Source organism: Geotrypetes seraphini, chromosome 1 (assembly GCF_902459505.1).
Source record: "Geotrypetes seraphini chromosome 1, aGeoSer1.1, whole genome shotgun sequence".
NCBI classification, from domain to species: domain Eukaryota; kingdom Metazoa; phylum Chordata; class Amphibia; order Gymnophiona; family Dermophiidae; genus Geotrypetes; species Geotrypetes seraphini.
This window is the reverse complement of record NC_047084.1, coordinates 517,856,820-517,877,966: the sequence shown is the minus strand read 5'-3', so window position 1 is coordinate 517,877,966 and position 21,147 is coordinate 517,856,820. Positions and strand designations below refer to the sequence as shown.

At 42.5% G+C, this 21,147-nt stretch overlaps 1 protein-coding gene across 1 annotated transcript in view; it reads right to left on the bottom strand.

Moving 5' to 3' along the window:
• Window positions 1–2,915: 2,915 nt before the first annotated feature.
• Window positions 2,916–21,147, bottom strand: part of LOC117352510 (CDC42 small effector protein 2-A) — a 111,063-nt gene continuing 92,831 nt past the window's right edge. The window contains exons 4-5 of the mRNA XM_033928962.1: window positions 20,557–20,675; window positions 2,916–4,661 (exon numbers count right to left, since the gene is read on the bottom strand). Coding sequence (XP_033784853.1) covers window positions 20,577–20,675 — 99 coding nt within the window. The 3' untranslated portion in view covers window positions 2,916–4,661; window positions 20,557–20,576. The remainder of the gene's footprint in view (window positions 4,662–20,556; window positions 20,676–21,147) is intronic.

The following is a 21,147-nucleotide window of genomic DNA, read 5'->3' as shown; positions in this document are numbered from 1 at the left end:
GGGGACCGCGCGATCCTTCATGCCTCACTGCGGGGGACAAGACCATTCACCGCCCCGCGGGCGGTGAATGGCCTTGTCCCCGTCGCCGCAGCGACTGCTAGTTTTCTTCCCCGTTTTCGGCGGGTGACCCGCGGCTAAAATGCGGTAGCCGCGGGTAAACCGCCACCGTGTCATTCTCTAAAAGCTGTAGCTGGCAGGTTTCTCTGATTCAAAGTACATGTCCCTGAAGGTCGATGTCAGGAGTTAGACCTACTAGCTGGAACATCCAGAGGTCTGATCAGTAATTACAAATATGCATTTACCTTGTGTTCACTGCAAAATAAACAGGATAGGAGTATGCCCAGCATCTGCCTTGTGTATATTGCATAGGACAAGTAGAGCCCCTATAAGCCCATAGTCCATGGTGATTCCTGCAAAATGCCCACTTCATCTACCCCCCAACAGTTCTGCTCCCCTTCCCAACCCTGCCCCCCCCCCTCCCCTTTATCCCTTCCTACATAATTGTCCTGGAGCAAAGAGCTGTGGTACCTTTAAGCCCTACCCTTATCCCAGCTCCCAATCCACCAGAACCTACCCACACAATAGATGTCCCATTAACGTGTCCCTAGGCAGCATCAGTCTCTCTCCACTGCTGCATAGGAGGGCACCAGCTTGCATCCTGACACATCTGCCTTCTAGCAGAGAGGAACTATTGTCATCTGGGGACACTAACAGAACATCTACCATATGGGTAGTTCCCAGTGGGATTGACAGGTGTCATGACTCTGTTCTAAGGCAGAGTTGTGTTTAGAAGAGAAGGCAATGGGGGGGTGTCAGGAAAGGTGTCAGACATAAGGGAGTGTCAGGAGGGAGACTGAACATAGGGGAGGGATGACAGCAATATGAATATCTTGCCTGGATCGGTGGCATGGAATGTTGCTACTCTTTGGGTTTTGGCCATGTGCTAGTGAACTGGATTGGCCACTCTTAAGGACAGGCTACTGGGCTAGATGGACAATTGGTCTGACCAAGTAAGGCTACTCGTATGTTGCTACTACACTTGGATATATTATTCCCATTTGAATCTTCTTTCTAAAATGCTCTTCCACACTTATAACAGTGGTACGTTGTCCTGATCTAAGGAAGGTGTTTATGCCCTCTGAAAGCTAATCAAAAACATACTTAATCTACTTTATATTCTTTTCAATACTTAATTTATAATCTGTGGTATAGTAGCGGAAGGGAGGGGGCGATCCACTCCAGGTGCAGTCTTGCACCCCTCCTCTTCGCCACCCCTCCTTCCCATTCCTCCCCTGCCACGTGCGTACGCCTTCCCTTCCCCCGCACCTTTTTAACTTCGGTATGAGCAGCCACCACAGTCACAGGGGAAGCCAATACTTGCCCTTGGATTGTTAGCCTGAAATGTTGCTGCTATTTGGGTTTTTGCCAGTTACTTGTGACCTGAATACTGAGCTAGATGAACCATTGGTCTGACCCAGTATGGCTAGGCTTATATTCTTTCAAGATGGAAAAAGAAAATACAGACAGGAGCAGGGGAAGCAGTGATGAAGATGAGATGTGCTCAGACAGAATGGAGATGATTGAAAGGAAGAAAATGTGAAGCTCAAGAGCTAAGGAAAAAGTTGAAGACAAAATGACTGGTGAGGTGATGAAAATAGAAAATGGGCAGTGCAATCTTATGGTATATAGTGAGTAACATCAGGAAAAGAAAATATACCTTAAGAAATAGAAGGAAAAATACAAACTTGTAAAGAAAATATATGCATTGTCAATGTACACCATCCAGAAGGCAGGTGGCAACTGTGATAGCAGGAGTAAAGGCCTGAGTGGCCTAGGGAGAACCTGGGACTCACCCTAGAAGATGATAGGAAGAATATGCAGATGGGCTGCAAAACCTCCTTCAGCTTTGCTGTCTCCTGCATATCTATCCACTTTTTCCTCTCCTTATTCCTCCTTATCATCTTGTTTAACTTTTTCTCTCCTTTCCTATTCCAGGTGTCTATACCTGCAACCCCAGCCCCTTTATTTAAAGAAGCAATTTTTCAGCCTTCCCTCCATTCATGTATATTTCCAGTCCCTTTTCCAAGACTCTCCCATCCTGATCCAGTTGCAGAAGGGAATGAGCTGCTACTGCTGGCCTCTTGCTATTGGATCAGTACAAAAGAAGTAGTTGGTTAGAGGAGTATGTGTGTGTGTGGGGGGGGGGGGGGTTTCCTTTGCTCCTCTTCTTCCCATTACCAGCAGTCTAGGTCCATCAGCTATCACATCTGTCAGTATACTCCAAGTGTATTGAGGTTTTGGAACCCTAAAGCGATTTACTAATTTAGTATCTACAAATCAAACTAAACCAATTTTACACAAGAATCAATATACTGTAGCACAAGTTACAAATTGAAGTAAAATAATTTGCCCACTTCTTGACTGAAGTATGACTTTGCAGTAAAGGGGAGAGATGATTCAATAACGAGCCAGAAGAGGGAGCTAAAGTACAGAGCTGCTTCCACAACCTGGCTCAGCTGTGGTTTCCCATGCTGATCCTAGAAGGACTAGCTAATTACATGGAAAGGTTAGATATTTAGCCCAGTCCCGTGACATTGTGAGAGTCAGGGGCCCCCAGTTATAATGCCCCAAATATTCTAGAGCTGTTGTACAATTTTATAACATTCTATCTCATGTGCTGGTTATCAAGATAGAAATGGTGATTTTTTTTCAAATGTACTTTAACAAATCATTGACCTCTTGTTTGGGCTAGCAATACTGAGAACAAGGGGGGGGGGAAAGACCAGGGCTAGCCCATCCATTAGGAAAGTCTAGGAATCACCTAGAGAAGCAGCTTCTGGAGATTCCAAAAAAGCAGTTGGAGTCATAGTAAAAGATAAGGACCGACAAGCACACAAAATCCAAGAGACAGGATCTATTTTACCAATAAGGAAGCTGTGGACTTTTTATTATAAATAGCTCGTTTACAAAGCTTATTCTGGGAAGGAGGATGGTGTGGTGGGAATGAAGATTAATTTGGGGTGAAGGAGTGCAGAAGCCTGAGGGTTGACCTGGGGCGCCTGATATCCTTGGCACCAGGCCCGAGAAAGACCTTTTTTCAAAAACAGCTGAGACCAGTGCAGTACCGATGTACACTTTTTACAGCCTATGAGAAAGAAACAAAGGTTTTAGAGCTGAAGCACCAAGGTATTTTTTTTTTTTTTTTTTTTTTTTTTTGCAGCACAGTAATATGTGAGCCTGTATGAGGTTTGCCCCAGCATGTGTGCTGCCAGACCAGAAATGATGTTTCCCTTAGCAGCAATATGGCATCTAAATATTGAGCAGAAGGAGGCTGCCAGCTGCTTGGAGAGTTCCACCAAAGTTTGGTTAGTACTCCAGATAGCTGGGCAAGCTGTTCCTTCACCCTTAGTGTCATGTAAATTGAACGCTTGATTTTCACTCTTTTGTGTTGTTAAACAGAAAAAAGTACCGAGCACAACACTTTATTCAATACATTAATATGTCGATTTCCAGTCTGCAAATCAAATGTTTCCAAATAAATATAATGAACATACACCAGAATTCTTTGTGCAAGTTTTTAAACATTTTCTTATTATTCCATGGTTACTTAGATAAAGCTTAGAGAGTTCTGAAGGAGCGAGAATGTTTCTCATAAGAAAACCAATAGCTAGACTTGATACCTTTAATTAAAAAAAAAAAAATCATTCCTGTTCAGTGAGCTCCACTGAAGAAAAGAATTTGGTTTGCCTGTGCTTCTATAGAGACAACTGGGTGTGCAGGGACGAGCGCATGGCACCCTGACTGTATTGTATATACTCTGGTTTAATTTGCTGTTCAGAAACACCCAAGTATGGGAGGTTTGTTGGGTTGTACTGATTTCCATTGTTCATCTATTGTGATGCATTTGTATATGTGTTCTCTGTGCCACTCTCAATAAAAAAATGCATTTAAAAAAAAATTTTAAAAAAAGCCTGCACCCTATAACATTTGTAAGGCATTATAACTGCTCAGGTACTTTGGAAGTACTCTTAACTTTTATCTCTGATAAGAAACATGGTACTGCAGTACAAGTGTCTTTTTGATGCAGCTTCCTCTTGCATTAGAAGTGGTGGTGTCTGGTGTAGCAACTCCACAGTTCCTGGGTGGCAGGCTTTTACAGCTTAGGAACAAGCCACCTTTTTTTCTGGCACCATGCAGCTACTGTGGAAAAATGAGATCACCAAGCGTGCAAAGTCATGCCGCTAGCATTCCAAGACAAAATTTGCATTGTGTTTGCAGGTCCTAAACCTTTCAAATGGTGCACAAACATGAATTAAAAATATAACCTAAACTATGAGCTTCTCAAATTATAAGGGAAAAACACTAAAAGAGAATAAAACAGTCTAAGGAGCTAAAAAAGAGATCATACTTAAGTTCAAACGTTCATAAGAGAAAAATATTGAAGGTAAACATTGTCCATGGTTCTGGTAGAAGTGAAAATCATGCACGTTGTTGATAGACATGGTAGGAGCATTCGGAAGCAGTACCCATGGAATAGAACAACTCCTTTTCACAGGAGTGCTGATAAAGCGGGAGATGTACAATGAGGCTTCACATCTCTTCCATCATAAAGAAGAAAATTGAAAGCAGTCCCCGAGACAAAATTGAAGTGTATACAAAATCTGCAAGAGAATGAAACAGACCATTCTGTGAGAAAACCAAATCTTTTCAGTGTGTTAGAAACATACAGGTGACATCATTTACACCAACCTTCAGGAAGAACAAAGTGGGTGTGTGAGTAGTTTTACGTAATGTGATCATATGTATAATCAGGAGCGTTGCCAGAGGATGTGGTAAGGGTGGATAGCGTAGCTGGTTTTAAGAAAGGTTTGGACAAGTTCCTGGAGGAAAAGTCCATAGTCTGTTATTGAGAAAGACATGGGGGAAGTCCCTGCTTGTCCTGTATCGGTAGCATGGAATATTGCTACTCCTTGGGGTTAGACCAGGTACTGGTGACCTGGATTGGCCACCGTGAGAATGGGCTACTGGGTTTGATGGACCATTGGTCTGACCCAGTAAGGCTATTTTTATGTTCTTATATGAGACCAAAGTAAATGTCAACAAATGTTATTAAACAAATCCAAATATTAAAAACATAACATTTACCATAGTTTGGTGAAAATCTGCATCAGGGGAATACAGTAGGAGTACACAGCATTTGCATTTAGTTTAGTTTTTAGGCAAGACTGTAAATAGCATTCTTTGGAAAGATTACCCACTATTTACAACACAGGAAAAAAAAATTGAGGATTTTTGCCCCTGTCATTTTGGAGTAAAATCAACATTAAATGATATGGGGAATGTTGTTGACATTTCTCATGCAATTTCAAATGAATGTGCATCCTTAGTATACCCATGTATAACAGTCATGTAAGACAGTCCTTAGAATTCATGTAAACAGCAATCCCAGCCAAAGCAAACTAAACATATTTATAAGAATGTGGTAGAAATTCAACACATATATATGTTAGGGGTATATAATATATGAACATAAGAATTGCCGCTGCTGGGTCAGACCAGTGGTCATCGTGCCCAGCAGTCCGCTCACGCGGCAGCCCTTAGGCCAAAGACCAGTGCCTTAACTGAGACTAGCCTTACGTTCTGATTCAGCAGGAACTTGTCTAACTTTGTCTTGAATCCCTGGAGGGTGTTTTCCCCCTATAACAGCCTCCGGAAGCATGTTCCAGTTTTCCACCACTCTGGGTGAAGAAGAACTTCCTTACATTTGTACAGAATCTATCCCCTTTTAACTTTAGAGAGTGCTATCTCATTCTCCCTACCTTAGAGAGGGTTAACAACCTGTCATTATCTACTAAGTCTATTCCCTTCATTATCATGAATATTTCAATCATGTCCCCTCTCAGTCTCCTCTTTTCAAGGGAGAAGAGGCCCAGTTTCTCTAATCTCTCACTGTACAGCAACTCCTCCAGCCCCTTAACCATTTTAGTTGCTCTTCTCTGGACCCTTTCGAGTAGTACTGTGTCCTGCTTCATGTACGACGACCAGTGGTGGACACAGCATTCCAGTTGAGGGCGTACCATGGCCTGGTACAACGGCATAATAACCTCCGATCTATTCATGATCCCCTTATTAATCATTCCCAGCTTTCTGTTTGCCCTTTTCACCATCGCCACGCATTGTGTGGACGGCTTCATTGACTTGTCAACCAGTACACCCAAGTCTCTTTCCTGGGAGGGTCTCTCTCCAAGTACTGCACCGGACATCCTGTATTCATGTATAAGATATTTGTTACCGGTATGCATCACCTTACACTTTACCACGTTAAACCTCATTTGCCATGTTGCGGCCCATTTCTCGAGTGTGTTTATGTCATGTTGCAGGTCTTCGCAAACCTCCTGCATCTTCACTACTCTGAATAACTTCATATCGTCTGCAAATTTAATCACCTCACTCGTCGTACCAATTTCCAGGTCGTTTATAAATATGTTGAAGAGCACGGGTCCAAGCACCGAATCCTGTGGTATTCCACTTGGGCGCTTTTCCAGTCCGAATATTGTCCATTTACCCCCACTCTCTGTTTCCTATCCGCCAGCCAGTTTTTAATCCACGTGAGTATTTCACCCTCAATTCCATAGCTCACAATTTTTTGAAGTAGTTGTTCATGCGGAACCTTGTCGAACGCCTTCTGAAAATCCAGATATACAATGAAAACCGGGTCACCCTTGTCTATCTGCCTGTTTACTCCCTTGAAGAAGTGCAGCAAGTTCGTCAAGCAAGATCTTTCTTTGCTGAAGCCGTGCTGGCTGGTCCTCAAATCGTGTCCTTCAAGGTGATCAATGATGCAGTCCTTTATCAGCACCTCTACCATCTTTCCTGGTACCGAAGTCAGACTCACCGGTCTGTAGTTTCCCGGATCTCCTCTTGAACCTTTCTTGAAGATCGGTGTAACATTTGCCACTTTCCAGTGTTCCGGAATCCTTCCCAATTTGATTGACAGATTGGCTATTAGTTGAAGCAGTTCAGCTATAACCCCTTTCAGTTCCTTGATTACCCGTGGATGGATGCCATCCGGTCCCGGGGATTTATCGTTTTTAAGCCTATCAATCTGCCTGCATACCTCTTCTAGACTGACCATCAACCCTGTCAGTTTCCCGTCTTCATTTGCTGTATATAGCCTAATACAGGCTTCTTCCAATATATGGCCATCTTATGGTTTTTAATACATGTATGTTAGTAAATAAAATATTGAGAAATTTTCATGTAAACTATGGTTACCAATTTTGTAGTCTCACTTCTTTTTTTGCTCTTGAATCGTGTATATGTTCATTGAGCCTCTATCTATTTGTATGTGCAGGTAACTCATTTTGGTAGGCATTGGAACAATGTTGCTTTGCCTAGATCCAGGCCTGCCTCTACAGCATGGCTGGGTGACCAGCCTCACAGTAGCAACTCCCCTCTGGCAAGAAACTTCAGGGAAGGGGTGTATAGCTCAAAACATGTTTGTGTCATGTCTTTTCCCAAGTCATTTATGGGAATATGAATTTTTACTGAATTTTTTGGCAGTGTCAAGAGTGCTTGCTGTTTTCAAAAGAGGATGCACTGTTTACAAAGAGTACAATTTTATACAGGAAGTTAAAGTTAGGCACCAAAAATTTGAGCGCTAAGGGGCATATTCCATATAAAGCGCCCATATTCTGTAAAGCCACCCGACCTTTATAGAATACTAGCTTAGCGTGCAGGTTGGCCCTAATTTTGGGCACCAGACCTGCGTCTGGTTCTCCGTTCTATCAGTGTAAGGTCAATACTAGGGAATGATATGAGGACAAATTATTCCCCGTTGGGACTCAATATCCCCATCCCCGCAAGTTTTGTCGCTGTCCCTGCTCCATTCCTGTAAGCTCTGCCTTAACTGCACAATCCTCAAACACTTATAATTTTTAAAAGTGTTTGAGGCTTGTGCAGATGAGGACAGAACTTGCAGGAATGAGGCAGGAGCAGGAAAAGAACTTACCGGAACAGGATGGGAAAATGAGTTTCCGTGGGGACAGGAAAAAATTTGTCCCCGTTTCGTTCTCTAGTCAATACTCAAAGTTACGTTAGAAGGGTACAGGGATATATATTAATATAGTCAGAAAATTACTAAATGATAGAAAGAACAGACTGACTATAATAGTAGTGATAATGTTTAACAGTGAGGAGAGAGTGGAACTACTGGTATTCAAAAAATGCTCAGAGAAGTGAAACCCTGAAGAGGGGGTGAAAACCACCTCTTGAGAGGAAGAGTTTACCATCCAATCATTGCATTCACATGTAGAAAATCACTCTCTGGTCACTGGTAAAAATGTGGCTTCATAACTCTTATGCAGTATTATTCCAAAAGTTATATCAGAAAATTCTCTATATGGACAGAATGAGATGCACTTAGCTTGCAAAAAGACTTAGAAAGATTAACAGTCTCAGGGGTTCCAACGTGGCCCCGTTTCGAGATCTTCTGCTTCAGGAGACCCAAACGTGTTTGTTTAAAGCCCTCTGTGCAGACTTAGTAGAATCAATTCTTTGCCAAGAGAAATCTGAAAGAAAATATGTATACATTGTTAAAAAACCCCCCCATCGCAGCAGTATTCTCAAACTTACTGCAATGGGAGAAAAACTTAACGTCTTTTATGGCAAAAACAATGAGGAAAAGAAGAGCTCAAACTCACATACCGGTCTTAAGATTCAGAAATTCCAAACGACAAGGAGCACGAACCACCTCACCCGATTTATATCAAACAAAGGGGGAGGGGAAGGTGACCTCCGTTGGAACGTGATGACGTCAGCAAAACGTCAAAACTATTTCTACTGACACAAGCCAGCTGTTGTTTTACATAAAGCATGTTGAAAAAAGAAAAAATTGAAAAAAGAGAAAAAAGAGAGGAAAAATGAGAAGGAAAAATCACAAAAACGCAACCCACTCGATTTCACTGTTTAGTCCATGTGGATGTAGAGTGTTCAATATGTAGATCCACTGCTGTTCTTTACGCCACAAAGTCCTTTGTACATCACCCCCCCGAGGGAGAGTGACAATGTCCAGAATAGAAAATTTTAAATCAGCTATGCTGTGAGCATGATGAAGCCAGTGTTGGACCAGCGGGGCTTCTTGTACACCAGATCTTATTCTGCTAAGATGTTCTCCTATGCGGGTCTTTATACTCCGAATAGTGTGGCCCACATATTTCATGCCACACGGGCATTGGATGATGTATACCACTTCTTTGGTGTTGCAATTAGAGGCCAAAGAGGTGGGTTTCTTCTTCATGGTTAAATTCATCTCCTGAATGGGGACACTATGCGGACACATTTTGCAAGTGCCGCACGGTGTGTGCCCACTCACATCCAGGGAGGCTGCTGCAGGTGTGCTGAAAAATTGTGAATGCACCAGGCGTTGTTTAAGATTCTGGTTCTTGGTGAAGGCAAAACGAGGAACAACCTGAAACTCAGGGTGATACTGCATGATGTGCCACTTCTGCTTGATGATACGTTTGATGTGAAAAGCCAAATGTGAGTATGGTAAAACACATACCAGGGGTTGATCTACAGCTGTAGGTTGAGACTCCAACAACAGGGAACGGTTAGCATACAGCCCCCTCTTGTATGCTTTTCGAATGACTCCAGCTGGATACCCTCGTTCTTCAAATCTTGATTTCATGGCCTCCGATTGCTGAATGTAGTCTTGTGTGGTGGTGCAGAGTCTCCGGAGTCTCAAAAATTGTCCCGCGGGGATATTATCCCTCAGGTGTCTAGGATGAAAGCTGTCATATTCCAAAAGATTGTTACGGTCCGTGGGTTTGCGGTATATGGTTGTTTGAAAATGACCATTAATCAGTAACACATTAATGTCTAAGAAAGGAACTTGATGATAGTTGATGGTCATGGTAAATTGTAAATTACCATCACAATTGTTGAGCCATTCCAAAAACTGGTGCAACTCACTGACTGTGCCCAACCATACTCCGAGTATGTCGTCAATATATCTCTTCCAAAACAACATATGTTGCCAATAAGTTGAAGGATACAGAAAACTGTTCTCAAATTTAGAAACATACAGACAGGCAATAGACGGAGCCATTTTGGCTCCCATGGCTGTGCCTTTTACCTGTTTGTAAAAGGCATCACCGACACATTTCACAACATCCCGGAGGGAGCTATACTTTTCACCTTGGACATTGCTGCACTGTATACCAATATACCCCAACGTGAGGCAATAGACATCATCAGAGCAGAACTGCGCCTTATGGACCTTTCAGACACCAGAATTGATTTTTTGACCACCTTGGCTGCCATTGCATTAGGCATGAATTATTTTCAGTTCGGTGATGCCTTTTACAAACAGGTAAAAGGCACAGCCATGGGAGCCAAAATGGCTCCGTCTATTGCCTGTCTGTATGTTTCTAAATTTGAGAACAGTTTTCTGTATCCTTCAACTTATTGGCAACATATGTTGTTTTGGAAGAGATATATTGACGACATACTCGGAGTATGGTTGGGCACAGTCAGTGAGTTGCACCAGTTTTTGGAATGGCTCAACAATTGTGATGGTAATTTACAATTTACCATGACCATCAACTATCATCAAGTTCCTTTCTTAGACATTAATGTGTTACTGATTAATGGTCATTTTCAAACAACCATATACCGCAAACCCACGGACCGTAACAATCTTTTGGAATATGACAGCTTTCATCCTAGACACCTGAGGGATAATATCCCCGCGGACAATTTTTGAGACTCCGGAGACTCTGCACCACCACACAAGACTACATTCAGCAATCGGAGGCCATGAAATCAAGATTTGAAGAACGAGGGTATCCAGCTGGAGTCATTCGAAAAGCATACAAGAGGGGGCTGTATGCTAACCGTTCCCTGTTGTTGGAGTCTCAACCTACAGCTGTAGATCAACCCCTGGTATGTGTTTTACCATACTCACATTTGGCTTTTCACATCAAACGTATCATCAAGCAGAAGTGGCACATCATGCAGTATCACCCTGAGTTTCAGGTTGTTCCTCGTTTTGCCTTCACCAAGAACCAGAATCTTAAACAACGCCTGGTGCATTCACAATTTTTCAGCACACCTGCAGCAGCCTCCCTGGATGTGAGTGGGCACACACCGTGCGGCACTTGCAAAATGTGTCCGCATAGTGTCCCCATTCAGGAGATGAATTTAACCATGAAGAAGAAACCCACCTCTTTGGCCTCTAATTGCAACACCAAAGAAGTGGTATACATCATCCAATGCCCGTGTGGCATGAAATATGTGGGCCACACTATTCGGAGTATAAAGACCCGCATAGGAGAACATCTTAGCAGAATAAGATCTGGTGTACAAGAAGCCCCGCTGGTCCAACACTGGCTTCATCATGCTCACAGCATAGCTGATTTAAAATTTTCTATTCTGGACATTGTCACTCTCCCTCGGGGGGGGTGATGTACAAAGGACTTTGTGGCGTAAAGAACAGCAGTGGATCTACATATTGAACACTCTACATCCACATGGACTAAACAGTGAAATCGAGTGGGTTGCGTTTTTGTGATTTTTCCTTCTCATTTTTCCTCTCTTTTTTCTCTTTTTTCAATTTTTTCTTTTTTCAACATGCTTTATGTAAAACAACAGCTGGCTTGTGTCAGTAGAAATAGTTTTGACGTTTTGCTGACGTCATCACGTTCCAACGGAGGTCACCTTCCCCTCCCCCTTTGTTTGATATAAATCGGGTGAGGTGGTTCGTGCTCCTTGTCGTTTGGAATTTCTGAATCTTAAGACCGGTATGTGAGTTTGAGCTCTTCTTTTCCTCATTGTTTTTGCCATAAAAGACGTTAAGTTTTTCTCCCATTGCAGTAAGTTTGAGAATACTGCTGCGATGGGGGGGGTTTTTTAACAATGTATACATATTTTCTTTCAGATTTCTCTTGGCAAAGAATTGATTCTACTAAGTCTGCATAGAGGGCTTTAAACAAACACGTTTGGGTCTCCTGAAGCAGAAGATCTCGAAACGGGGCCACGTTGGGACCCCTGAGACTGTTAATCTTTCTAAGTCTTTTTGCAAGCTAAGTGCATCTCATTCTGTCCATATAGAGAATTTTCTGATATAACTTTTGGAATAATACTGCATAAGAGTTATGAAGCCACATTTTTACCAGTGACCAGAGAGTGATTTTCTACATGTGAATGCAATGATTGGATGGTAAACTCTTCCTCTCAAGAGGTGGTTTTCACCCCCTCTTCAGGGTTTCACTTCTCTGAGCATTTTTTGAATACCAGTAGTTCCACTCTCTCCTCACTGTTAAACATTATCACTACTATTATAGTCAGTCTGTTCTTTCTATCAATACTCAAAGTTAGACACAAACAGGCATTCTATAACATGACATCTAACTTCTGGAAATGCCCATGATCTGGCCATGCCCCCTTCTGGGTTGCATGCAGGAAAGGTAGTGAACATGTTATAGAATAGCACACAGAGGAGATATACCGTAGATACACCTTTTGTCCAGTTTGTCTTAATCAGATGATCCCTGCTTGAAAGAGCTTATAGGCTCTAACATGTTTTTGGTGTACAGCGCTATGTAGGTCTGATAGCACTATAGAAATGATTAGTAGTAACTCCAAATTAAGTGGTTATTAACACCAATTAAGATCCTAATTGGTGCTTGTTATCACCCATCAATTGAGCTGCACACAGATCACTATCTACATGCAAATTTCAGCACCCAACTTTTGTCAGCCTAAATAGAATTTGGGGGTAAGCTAGTATTCTCCAACAACAATATATCCATTATCTACAAATCCGTTATAGAATGCTACCGTAATTCATTAGATACTAGCCAACATTTAGGCATAACTGTTCACATCCCGTATGCACAGATGACAGTAATCCATATATCCTTAGGTAATTAGGTTATAACCCGTTCACAGACCTCAGCGGTGCAAATTGTGTGACAGTTTTCATACACAAATTCACTTGCACGAAAATCTTCATTGGTCTATACAGTGGAACCTTGGTTTACGAGCATAATTGATTCCAGAAGCATGCTTGTAAACCAAAATACTCGTTTATCAAAGTGAGTTTCCCCATAGGAAATAATGGAAACTCGCTTTGATATGTTCCCACCCCCCACCGCCTCACCCGAGGCCAGCGGCGCTGCTCCCCCCCTCTCCGCACCCCCCCCCCCGCTCGCAAAGGCCCCCCCCCCGGCATGAACCGGCACCCCCCCTCCGTGCTAACAATTTGAACTTACCCCCTCCCTCCCCCGTCTGGCACCGGCACGCAGCCCACAGGATGTGCCGGTGCCGCTTGAAGATCTTCCTGCTTCTGCCGGGCCTTGAGCATGCATCTGCGCATGCTCAAGGCCTTCTAATTCTCCCTCTTCTAATTCTCAGTGAGAGGGAGAATTAAAAGGCAATGAGCATGCGCAGATGCATGCTCAAGGCCTGGCAGAGGCAGGAAGATCTTCACGCGGCACCGGCACGTCCTGTGGGCTGCGTGCCGGTGCCAGACCGGGGGGGGGGGGGTAAGTTCAAGTTGTTCGGGGAAGGGGGTGCCGGTTTGAGGGGGGGGCTTTGCAAGCGGGGGGGAACAATGCCGGTTCTCGGGGGGGGGGTGCTCGCAAATCGAGTCAACACTCGGTTTGTGAAACAAGTTTTGCGAGAATGTTTTTGCTCGTCTTGCAAAACACTCGCAAACCGGGTTACTCACAAACTGAGGCTATGTTGGATGAAGACCCCCTGCTATGCTATGCTTTCTAAAGAGATGAGTATTTAAATACTAATGTTGAAAATTAAAACAAAGCTAAAAAACTATATATATCTATATATATATAAAATCGGAGGTATGTGTGTATGTATGTGTGTATGTGCCGCGATCACGCAAAAACGGCTTGACCGATTTGAACGAAACTTGGTATGCAGATCCCTCACTACCTGGGATGATATGTTCTGGGAGTCTCGCAGCCCACCTGCACACGTGGGCGGAGCTACAAACAGAAAATCAGATTTCACCCATTCATGTCAATGGAAAAAATGTAAAAAGCTGCCATTCTCACAGTAATTCAAAAACGGCTTGACCGATTTGTACGAAACTTGGTATGCAGATCCCTCACTACCTGGGGTGATATGTTCTGGGGGTCTCGCGGCCCACCTGCACACGTGGGCAGAGCTACAAACAGAAAATCACATTTCACCCATTCATGTCAATGGAAAAAATGTAAAAAGATGCCATTCTCACATTAATTCAAAAATGGCTTGACCGATTTGAACGAAACTTGGTATGCAGATCCCCACTACCTAGGGTGATATGTTCTGGGGGTCTCGCGGCCCACCTGCACACGTGGGCGGAGCTACAAACAGAAAATCGGATTTCACCTATTCATGTCAATGGAAAAAATGTAAAACGCTGTGGGACCGATTTGAACGAAACTTGGTATGCAGATCCCTCACTACCTAGGGTGATATGTTCTGGGGGTCTCGCGGCCCACATGCACACGTGGCCGGAGCTACAAACAGAAAATCAGATTTCACCCATTCAAGTCAATGGAAAAAATGTAAAAAGCTGTGGGACCGCTTTGAACGTAAATTGGTATGCAGATCCCTCACTACCTGGGGTGATATGTTCTGGGGGTCTCGCGGCCCACCTGCACACGTGGGAAGGGTGGGTTCACCCATGAATTTATATGTTCTTGCTCCTGGAGGTGAAACTAAAAATGTTGTTCATAATCAAGTTTTGTGTTAGTTGTATTGTATTCATTTTGTCAAATATTTCACATTATAATTTGATTATTGTACTTTTTATAAAGCTGTAAAAAAATATTTTCATTCACCACTATAAAGTATCTTTATTTGAATCCATTTACAGTGTTATTGCTATAATTAAATACCCGTGCAACGCCGGGGCATCAGCTAGTATAGATATATAGACCAATGAAGATTTTGGTGCAAACGAATTTGTGTATGAAAACTGTCACACAATTTGCACCGCTGAGGTCTGTGAACGGGTTATAACCTAATTACCTAAGGTGATTGTTTTTGTTTCTCCTGCTGATGAATAAACCTTAGGAAAATAAACGCTATTGTGTGCCGAATATACTTGAGTAATCCATATATTGCACATGTTCAGATACATGTCCATAGTCTGCCCATGCCCTTCCCACGTGAATTCCCTTAGCAACATACACCTAGAACACGTAGACCAAAGTTACAAACCAGTGCCTTAAGTGCCTGCTGTTTCACCCCAGTTTTATTATTTAATTGCTGGTAGAACATGTCTGCCTTAAAACAGGAGATAAAAGCATTAGGAAGACTCTTAGTCTGCTATGCTGCATGTAGGAAGACATGGGAATCGTTGCAGAAGTACTGTACTTTAGGTGAGATTTGTCTCTCAATTCCTCTCCCCATTGTGTAACCTACCTTGTGTTTGTGATGTTTAATTTGGCCCTGCCTGGAATCCCTGGGCATAATGAAATGTATCAAGGATGCAGAGACCTATTTTGGAATGGAAATACATGTACAGCTGCTTGTTTTGTTGGTTATGTTTTTGGCTTGGGATGGGATATGTTATAAGGTTGAAAACCTAATAAAATGATAGTTAAAACCCCAAACATCCGAATGACCCTAGATCAATCTACCCTGTCTTCCTATTAAACCATCCCAATAAAATACTGTTTACACCAAGAGATAGAGACGAGACTATGAAAATACACCCACTCTCAACAATAAAGGTTTTTAAAGCATGTATTAGAAAGGCTCTAGTGCATTTTCAAGAGAGGCTATTTTAGGAGCCTTGATCCTATAAATATCAGCCTTCCACTGGCTAGGGATTGGAACTTGTATACTGCCTTTTTGTAGTTATACAATTGCACTCAAAGCAGTTTACATACCAGTACTTCAAGCATTTTTACGTAATGTAAATGAGACTTGAGTTGAGTCTCTTTCATTTGAAAAGAAACTCTGCAATGAGAGGGCATAGGATAAAGTTAAGAGGGGATAGGCTCCGGAGTAATCTAAAGAAATACCTTTTTACAGAAAGGGTGGTAAATGCATGGAACAGTCTCCCAGAAAAGGTGTTAGAGACAGAGACTGTGTCTAAATTCAAAAGGGCCTGGGATAGGTACATGGGATCTCTCGGAGAGAGAAAGAGATAATGGATCCTGGGGATGGGCAGACTAGATGGGCCATTTGGACTTTATCTGCCATCATATTTCTATGTTTCTATTTTCCCTATCTGTCCTGGTGGGCTCATAATCTATCTAATGTACCTGGGGCAGTGGAAGATTAATAATAATAATAACAACTTATTTTTGTATACCGCCATACCCAGGGAGTTCTAGGCGGTTCACATTTGTTAGTCAAGTTACAAGTGGTTCATGACAATTGAACAGAGTTGCAAGCAACGAAGTAGTTGAGGTTGGATAGAGAGGGAAGGAGTAGGTCAAGGAGGAGGAATATGGGGAATGTAGGTTGGGTGAGTACAAAAGAGGGGGAGTTGTAGGTTTTGGTTCGTTGAGGGGGCGATTAAGGGTCGTGTCCATTGAATAGATTAAGTGACTTGCTCTAACCACTATGCCACACTCTTCTCTACCCACGAAGACTCGGGTCATATTTTCTTGGTCTTCTTGCTAAACTGCAAAACCAGATACCCCTTTCAGTCTTGGATCAATACATTTCTGATACAATTGATTGGAGGAGGAGCAGCCTAGTGCTTAGTGCAGTGGCCTGAGAACCAAGGAAACCAGGTTCAATTCCCACGGCAGCTCCTTGTAACCCCTTCATTGCCCCAGATACAAAATAAAGTACCGGTTTGATTAATTACAGAAAGGCAGTATAGCAAATCCCATCCCCTTCACTATTTATAACATGGTCGGAAATATAAGCAGGTCAGGGGATTTGAGGGAGTTCAATAAAAATGCATTCACAGGCATTTATTTTCTGTTTATCTATTTGAATGTTTCTGTGCAAGTAGTCTGGAACTAGATCAGTGCCAAATTTTTGTGTAATCTTAAAATTATTTGGTTATTATAAGCTAAAAGACCACCTACTCTAAAATTGCATATATTAAGACATGCCCCCTGTTATTAGAAGCTCTTTTTCACAAGCAAGCGTTGCCAATACACCCCCCCCCCCCCCCTTTGCTCTGGAGAATCGATCAAATCATCCGTACTCATAAATCTTCCTCTCTCCAAATGTTCAAGATTTACCTTACCCACTCTTCAATACCTTCAGAGAAACTTGAATTCACTAAGGGCTCCTTTTACAAAGGTGCGCTAGCGTTTTTAGCACACGCTAGACACGCCTCCATAGAGCTGGCATTAGTATTTTCTGTGTAGCGCGGGGTTAGCATGCGCAGCAGTGTAGCGTGTGCTAAAAACGCTAGTGCACCTACGTAAATTTAAAAGGTTCCAAATCAGAAATTCTTCCACCATTCCTACTGAAACGCTTTTTCTCATTTTTTGGTCCATACCAGTTTATCTACAGGAATAGTTCCCAAAATATGGAAAGAGGCAATTATTCATCCAATAATCAAAGACTGCAAAATCAGTGCACATGAAGCCTCTAATTACCGACCAATCACAAACATTCCTTTCCTGGCTAAACTCACAGAAAAAAATCATCTTCGCCAAATTTCAGACTTCATCGAACAAACAAAAGTTTTACATCCAAATCAGAATGGGTTCCATCAACATCATTCCACTGAACTTTCATCATTAGGTTGACCACTAAAATCCTTTACCATCTCGATCATCATCAGTCCGTTCTGCTCATCTCATTAGACCTTACATCAGCTTTCAACACAATAGATCATAAGCTTCTTCTGTCGCGCTTGCATGATATCGGAATCACAGACCAAGTCTTAGACTGGTTTTCTTCTTTTTTCACTGATCAGTCCTCCAAGGTAGTCTTCAATAGATCACCCTCAGATTCTATAACAACCGAATACGGTATCCCACAAGGCTCAATTCTATATCCTTTATTCTTCAATATTTTCTTAGCCCCCCTTTTAACCCTAGGGCAATCTATAGGTTTCACAATGCTCGCCTTTGCGGACGATGTCCAACTAGTTCATCCGATTGATTTAAACAACTTAAACGAAATAAACCTCAAATCAAAAACTAGAAAAAATTAATTCTTGGCTAGACTCTCTTTGAACATTGACAAGTCCAAATTAATGATTTTTCCTATCAAAGATGGACTTTCTCTACAAACTCCTCTTAAACTCAAAACTCAACCTATCAAAGTGGTATCTTCATTAAAATTACTGGGAGTCACTTTTGATAGTAAATTTAATTATCATCTACACATCAGCATGGTGGTTCAGTGCTGCTTTTATCGACTGCGCATGATAAGATCTTTATCTAAATTGCTTCGCTGAACATTTTGAACCACTCTCTTGTAATTTCATGTATCAATTATTGTAATGCCCTCTACAAAGGCATAACAAAAAAGGAAATAAGAAGACTCCAAATAGTATGGAACACCGCAGTAAAAATTATTTTTAATACAAAAAATACGACCATGTTACCCCTCTTTTATATAAAGCTCACTGGTTACCAATAGAACACAGAATCACTTACAAAATTCTTCTATTAACATTCAAAACCAGAGAAAATAGCCAGCCAGAATTCATTAATAACTTTCTTATCACTAATAATAATACCCTAAGTGCGCATACACACTCCTACCTGCGTGTTCCGTTATCCATAGGTCCGTGGCCCCACATGTGCAGTAGAAGGACTCAGCGGTGGTTTCTTCTGCGCATGTAAGGCACTTTAACCAGGGATGCACAGACACAACTTCCCCCCTCCCGACCTCACTCCGTCTAACTAGACAACGGCCCCACACTCGCAGCCCCCAGGTAATGTTCTGCGGCCCACGGTCTGGCCGGCTCCCTTACACTCCATGGTCGAAGTTATTTTTAAGTTAAAAGCCGCCACCACAGCTCCTCTCACGAGCCGCACCTGCGTCGGAGAAGGCTTCCGACACAGGCGGGGATCGAGAGAGGAGCCGCCGCGGCAGCTTTAAACTTAAAAATAACTTCGACCATGGAGTGTAAGGGAGCCAGCCATAAACAACCAGCTGCTGGGAAGGGTAGGGATGGGGGGAGGGGGAATGCTGCTGCTGCTGCACAGGGACGTGGAGGGAATTACCACCACTGCTGCGGCTGCTGCACAGGGAAGTGGGGGGAGGGAAATGCTGCTGCTGCACAGGGAAGTGGGGTGGGGGAGGGAAATACTGCTGCACAGGGAAATGGAGGGGGAGGGAATGCTGCTGCGGCTGCTGCACAGGGAAGTGGGGGGGAAGGAAATGCTGCTGCTAGATAGGGGACAGGGAGACAAACAGATAGAAAGAAAGACAGACAGCGGGAGGGAGAGAGACAGAAAGAAAGACAGGGGCAGTGAGAGAGACAGAAAGAAAGAAAGACAGACAGACATATATTCTAGCATCCGTTAATATAACGGGCTTAAAGACTATTCCCTTATAATCCAACAAGGACTTTAAGATCTATAGCTCAAAACCTTCTCTATCTCATCACTGAAACATAGAAACACAATGAGGTCTTCAATTTTTTTCTGTTAGCGCCCTCTCTCTCTGGAACACTATCCCAAATTACTTACGTGAAAAATCAACTCTTATAGACTTTAAGACGAAGTTAAAGACATTTCTCTTTCTTGATGTTATTATTCCTGGTGATGTTTTGTCTTTTTAAACTGTATTTTAGCTAACAAATGTTTTTAACGATTTTGTACACCGCCTAGAAGGTTTGATTAGGTGCTATAAGAAATTTTAAATAAACTTGAAACTTAACTGGAGGAAAAGTCCATAGTCTGTTATTGAGAAAGAAATGGGGGAAGCCACTGCTTGCCCTGGATCAGTAGCATGGAATATTGCTACACCTTGGGTTTTAGCCAGGTACTAGTGATCTGGATTGACCACCGTGAGAACGGGCTACTGGGCTTGATGGACCATTGGTCTGACCCAGTAAGACTATTCTTATGTTCTTAATGCTGAAATTTTATTTTAGTTATTGGTGGGGATTACAACAATTTTGGGTTCAGGACACCTTAAGTATGTCAGTAATTTTTTCACAGTATCCCTAAGTCAAACGAAATATCTAACAGCTCACTTCCCCCTCCCTCCATGGTCCCACCCCTCCACAATGGTATCTTTCTCCCCCTCCTTTCTTTCCTCCTCTTCTTTCCCCCCACCTGGGTCATTAAAGGCAGCACACTTAATTTACTGGTGGCTGAAGATTGTAAACTGCAGCATAAGTAAGGGAGAGAGGTTTTCTGCTGGGGAAAGGGAGGTGGGGTGCCAGACTAGCAGCTGTTTACGTTTTCTCTGTGGCACCCCTACCGTTATAAAGTATTAATGAACATGATTTTAAAGCAAGTTCAGATGAACACCACGAACCGTATGATTCTGACTTATTTATAGGCATTATATTTGGTGTCTCATAAAAAAACTGTTCCCTTCATATTCAGGTTGCCTAGACACTGGTGCCCCTGACCTTCACAGCTGAACAATACTCACTGTACATCCCGATTCCAAGGTTATCCGGCCTTTGTCTCCACAAGCTGCATCTGAACATTTGCAGAAATGCTACCTTCGTATCCTCCCTTGGACTGCATTTGGTTCTGAATTGAACTCACCTAGGAGGTGGTGAAAAACAGAATAGCAAAGTAAATCTGCACTAGGTGGAACTCATAACATCTCTTTCTTTTCAAATTCAGATCTTCAAACACAAGTTTAATTTACATTCTCACAAATTATACAGACAAGAAGATATACAGTTCTGGGGAATGAGAGCTGGTATAATGTAAGGGCTTCTTTTTATGAGGGGGTGCTGAAAAGTTCTCAACCCAATCAACCAACTTCCTAAATTCTGAGCATTATTTTACCACTGTAGTTGAAGAGAGTGTTATCGTATTTTGTTACGTGCCAATTTGTAGAAATGAAATTCTGTATTTCTGAAATTGTTACAGATCACTGATTGAACCATATCAACGTCATTCTCTTCTTGGTTAGGCTGAAAACTTTTCTACCCCCCTTCCCCCCCCCCCCCCCGTACAATGATTCATTGCATCTACTTAATGAAACACCATGTAAAATGGATAGGAAAAC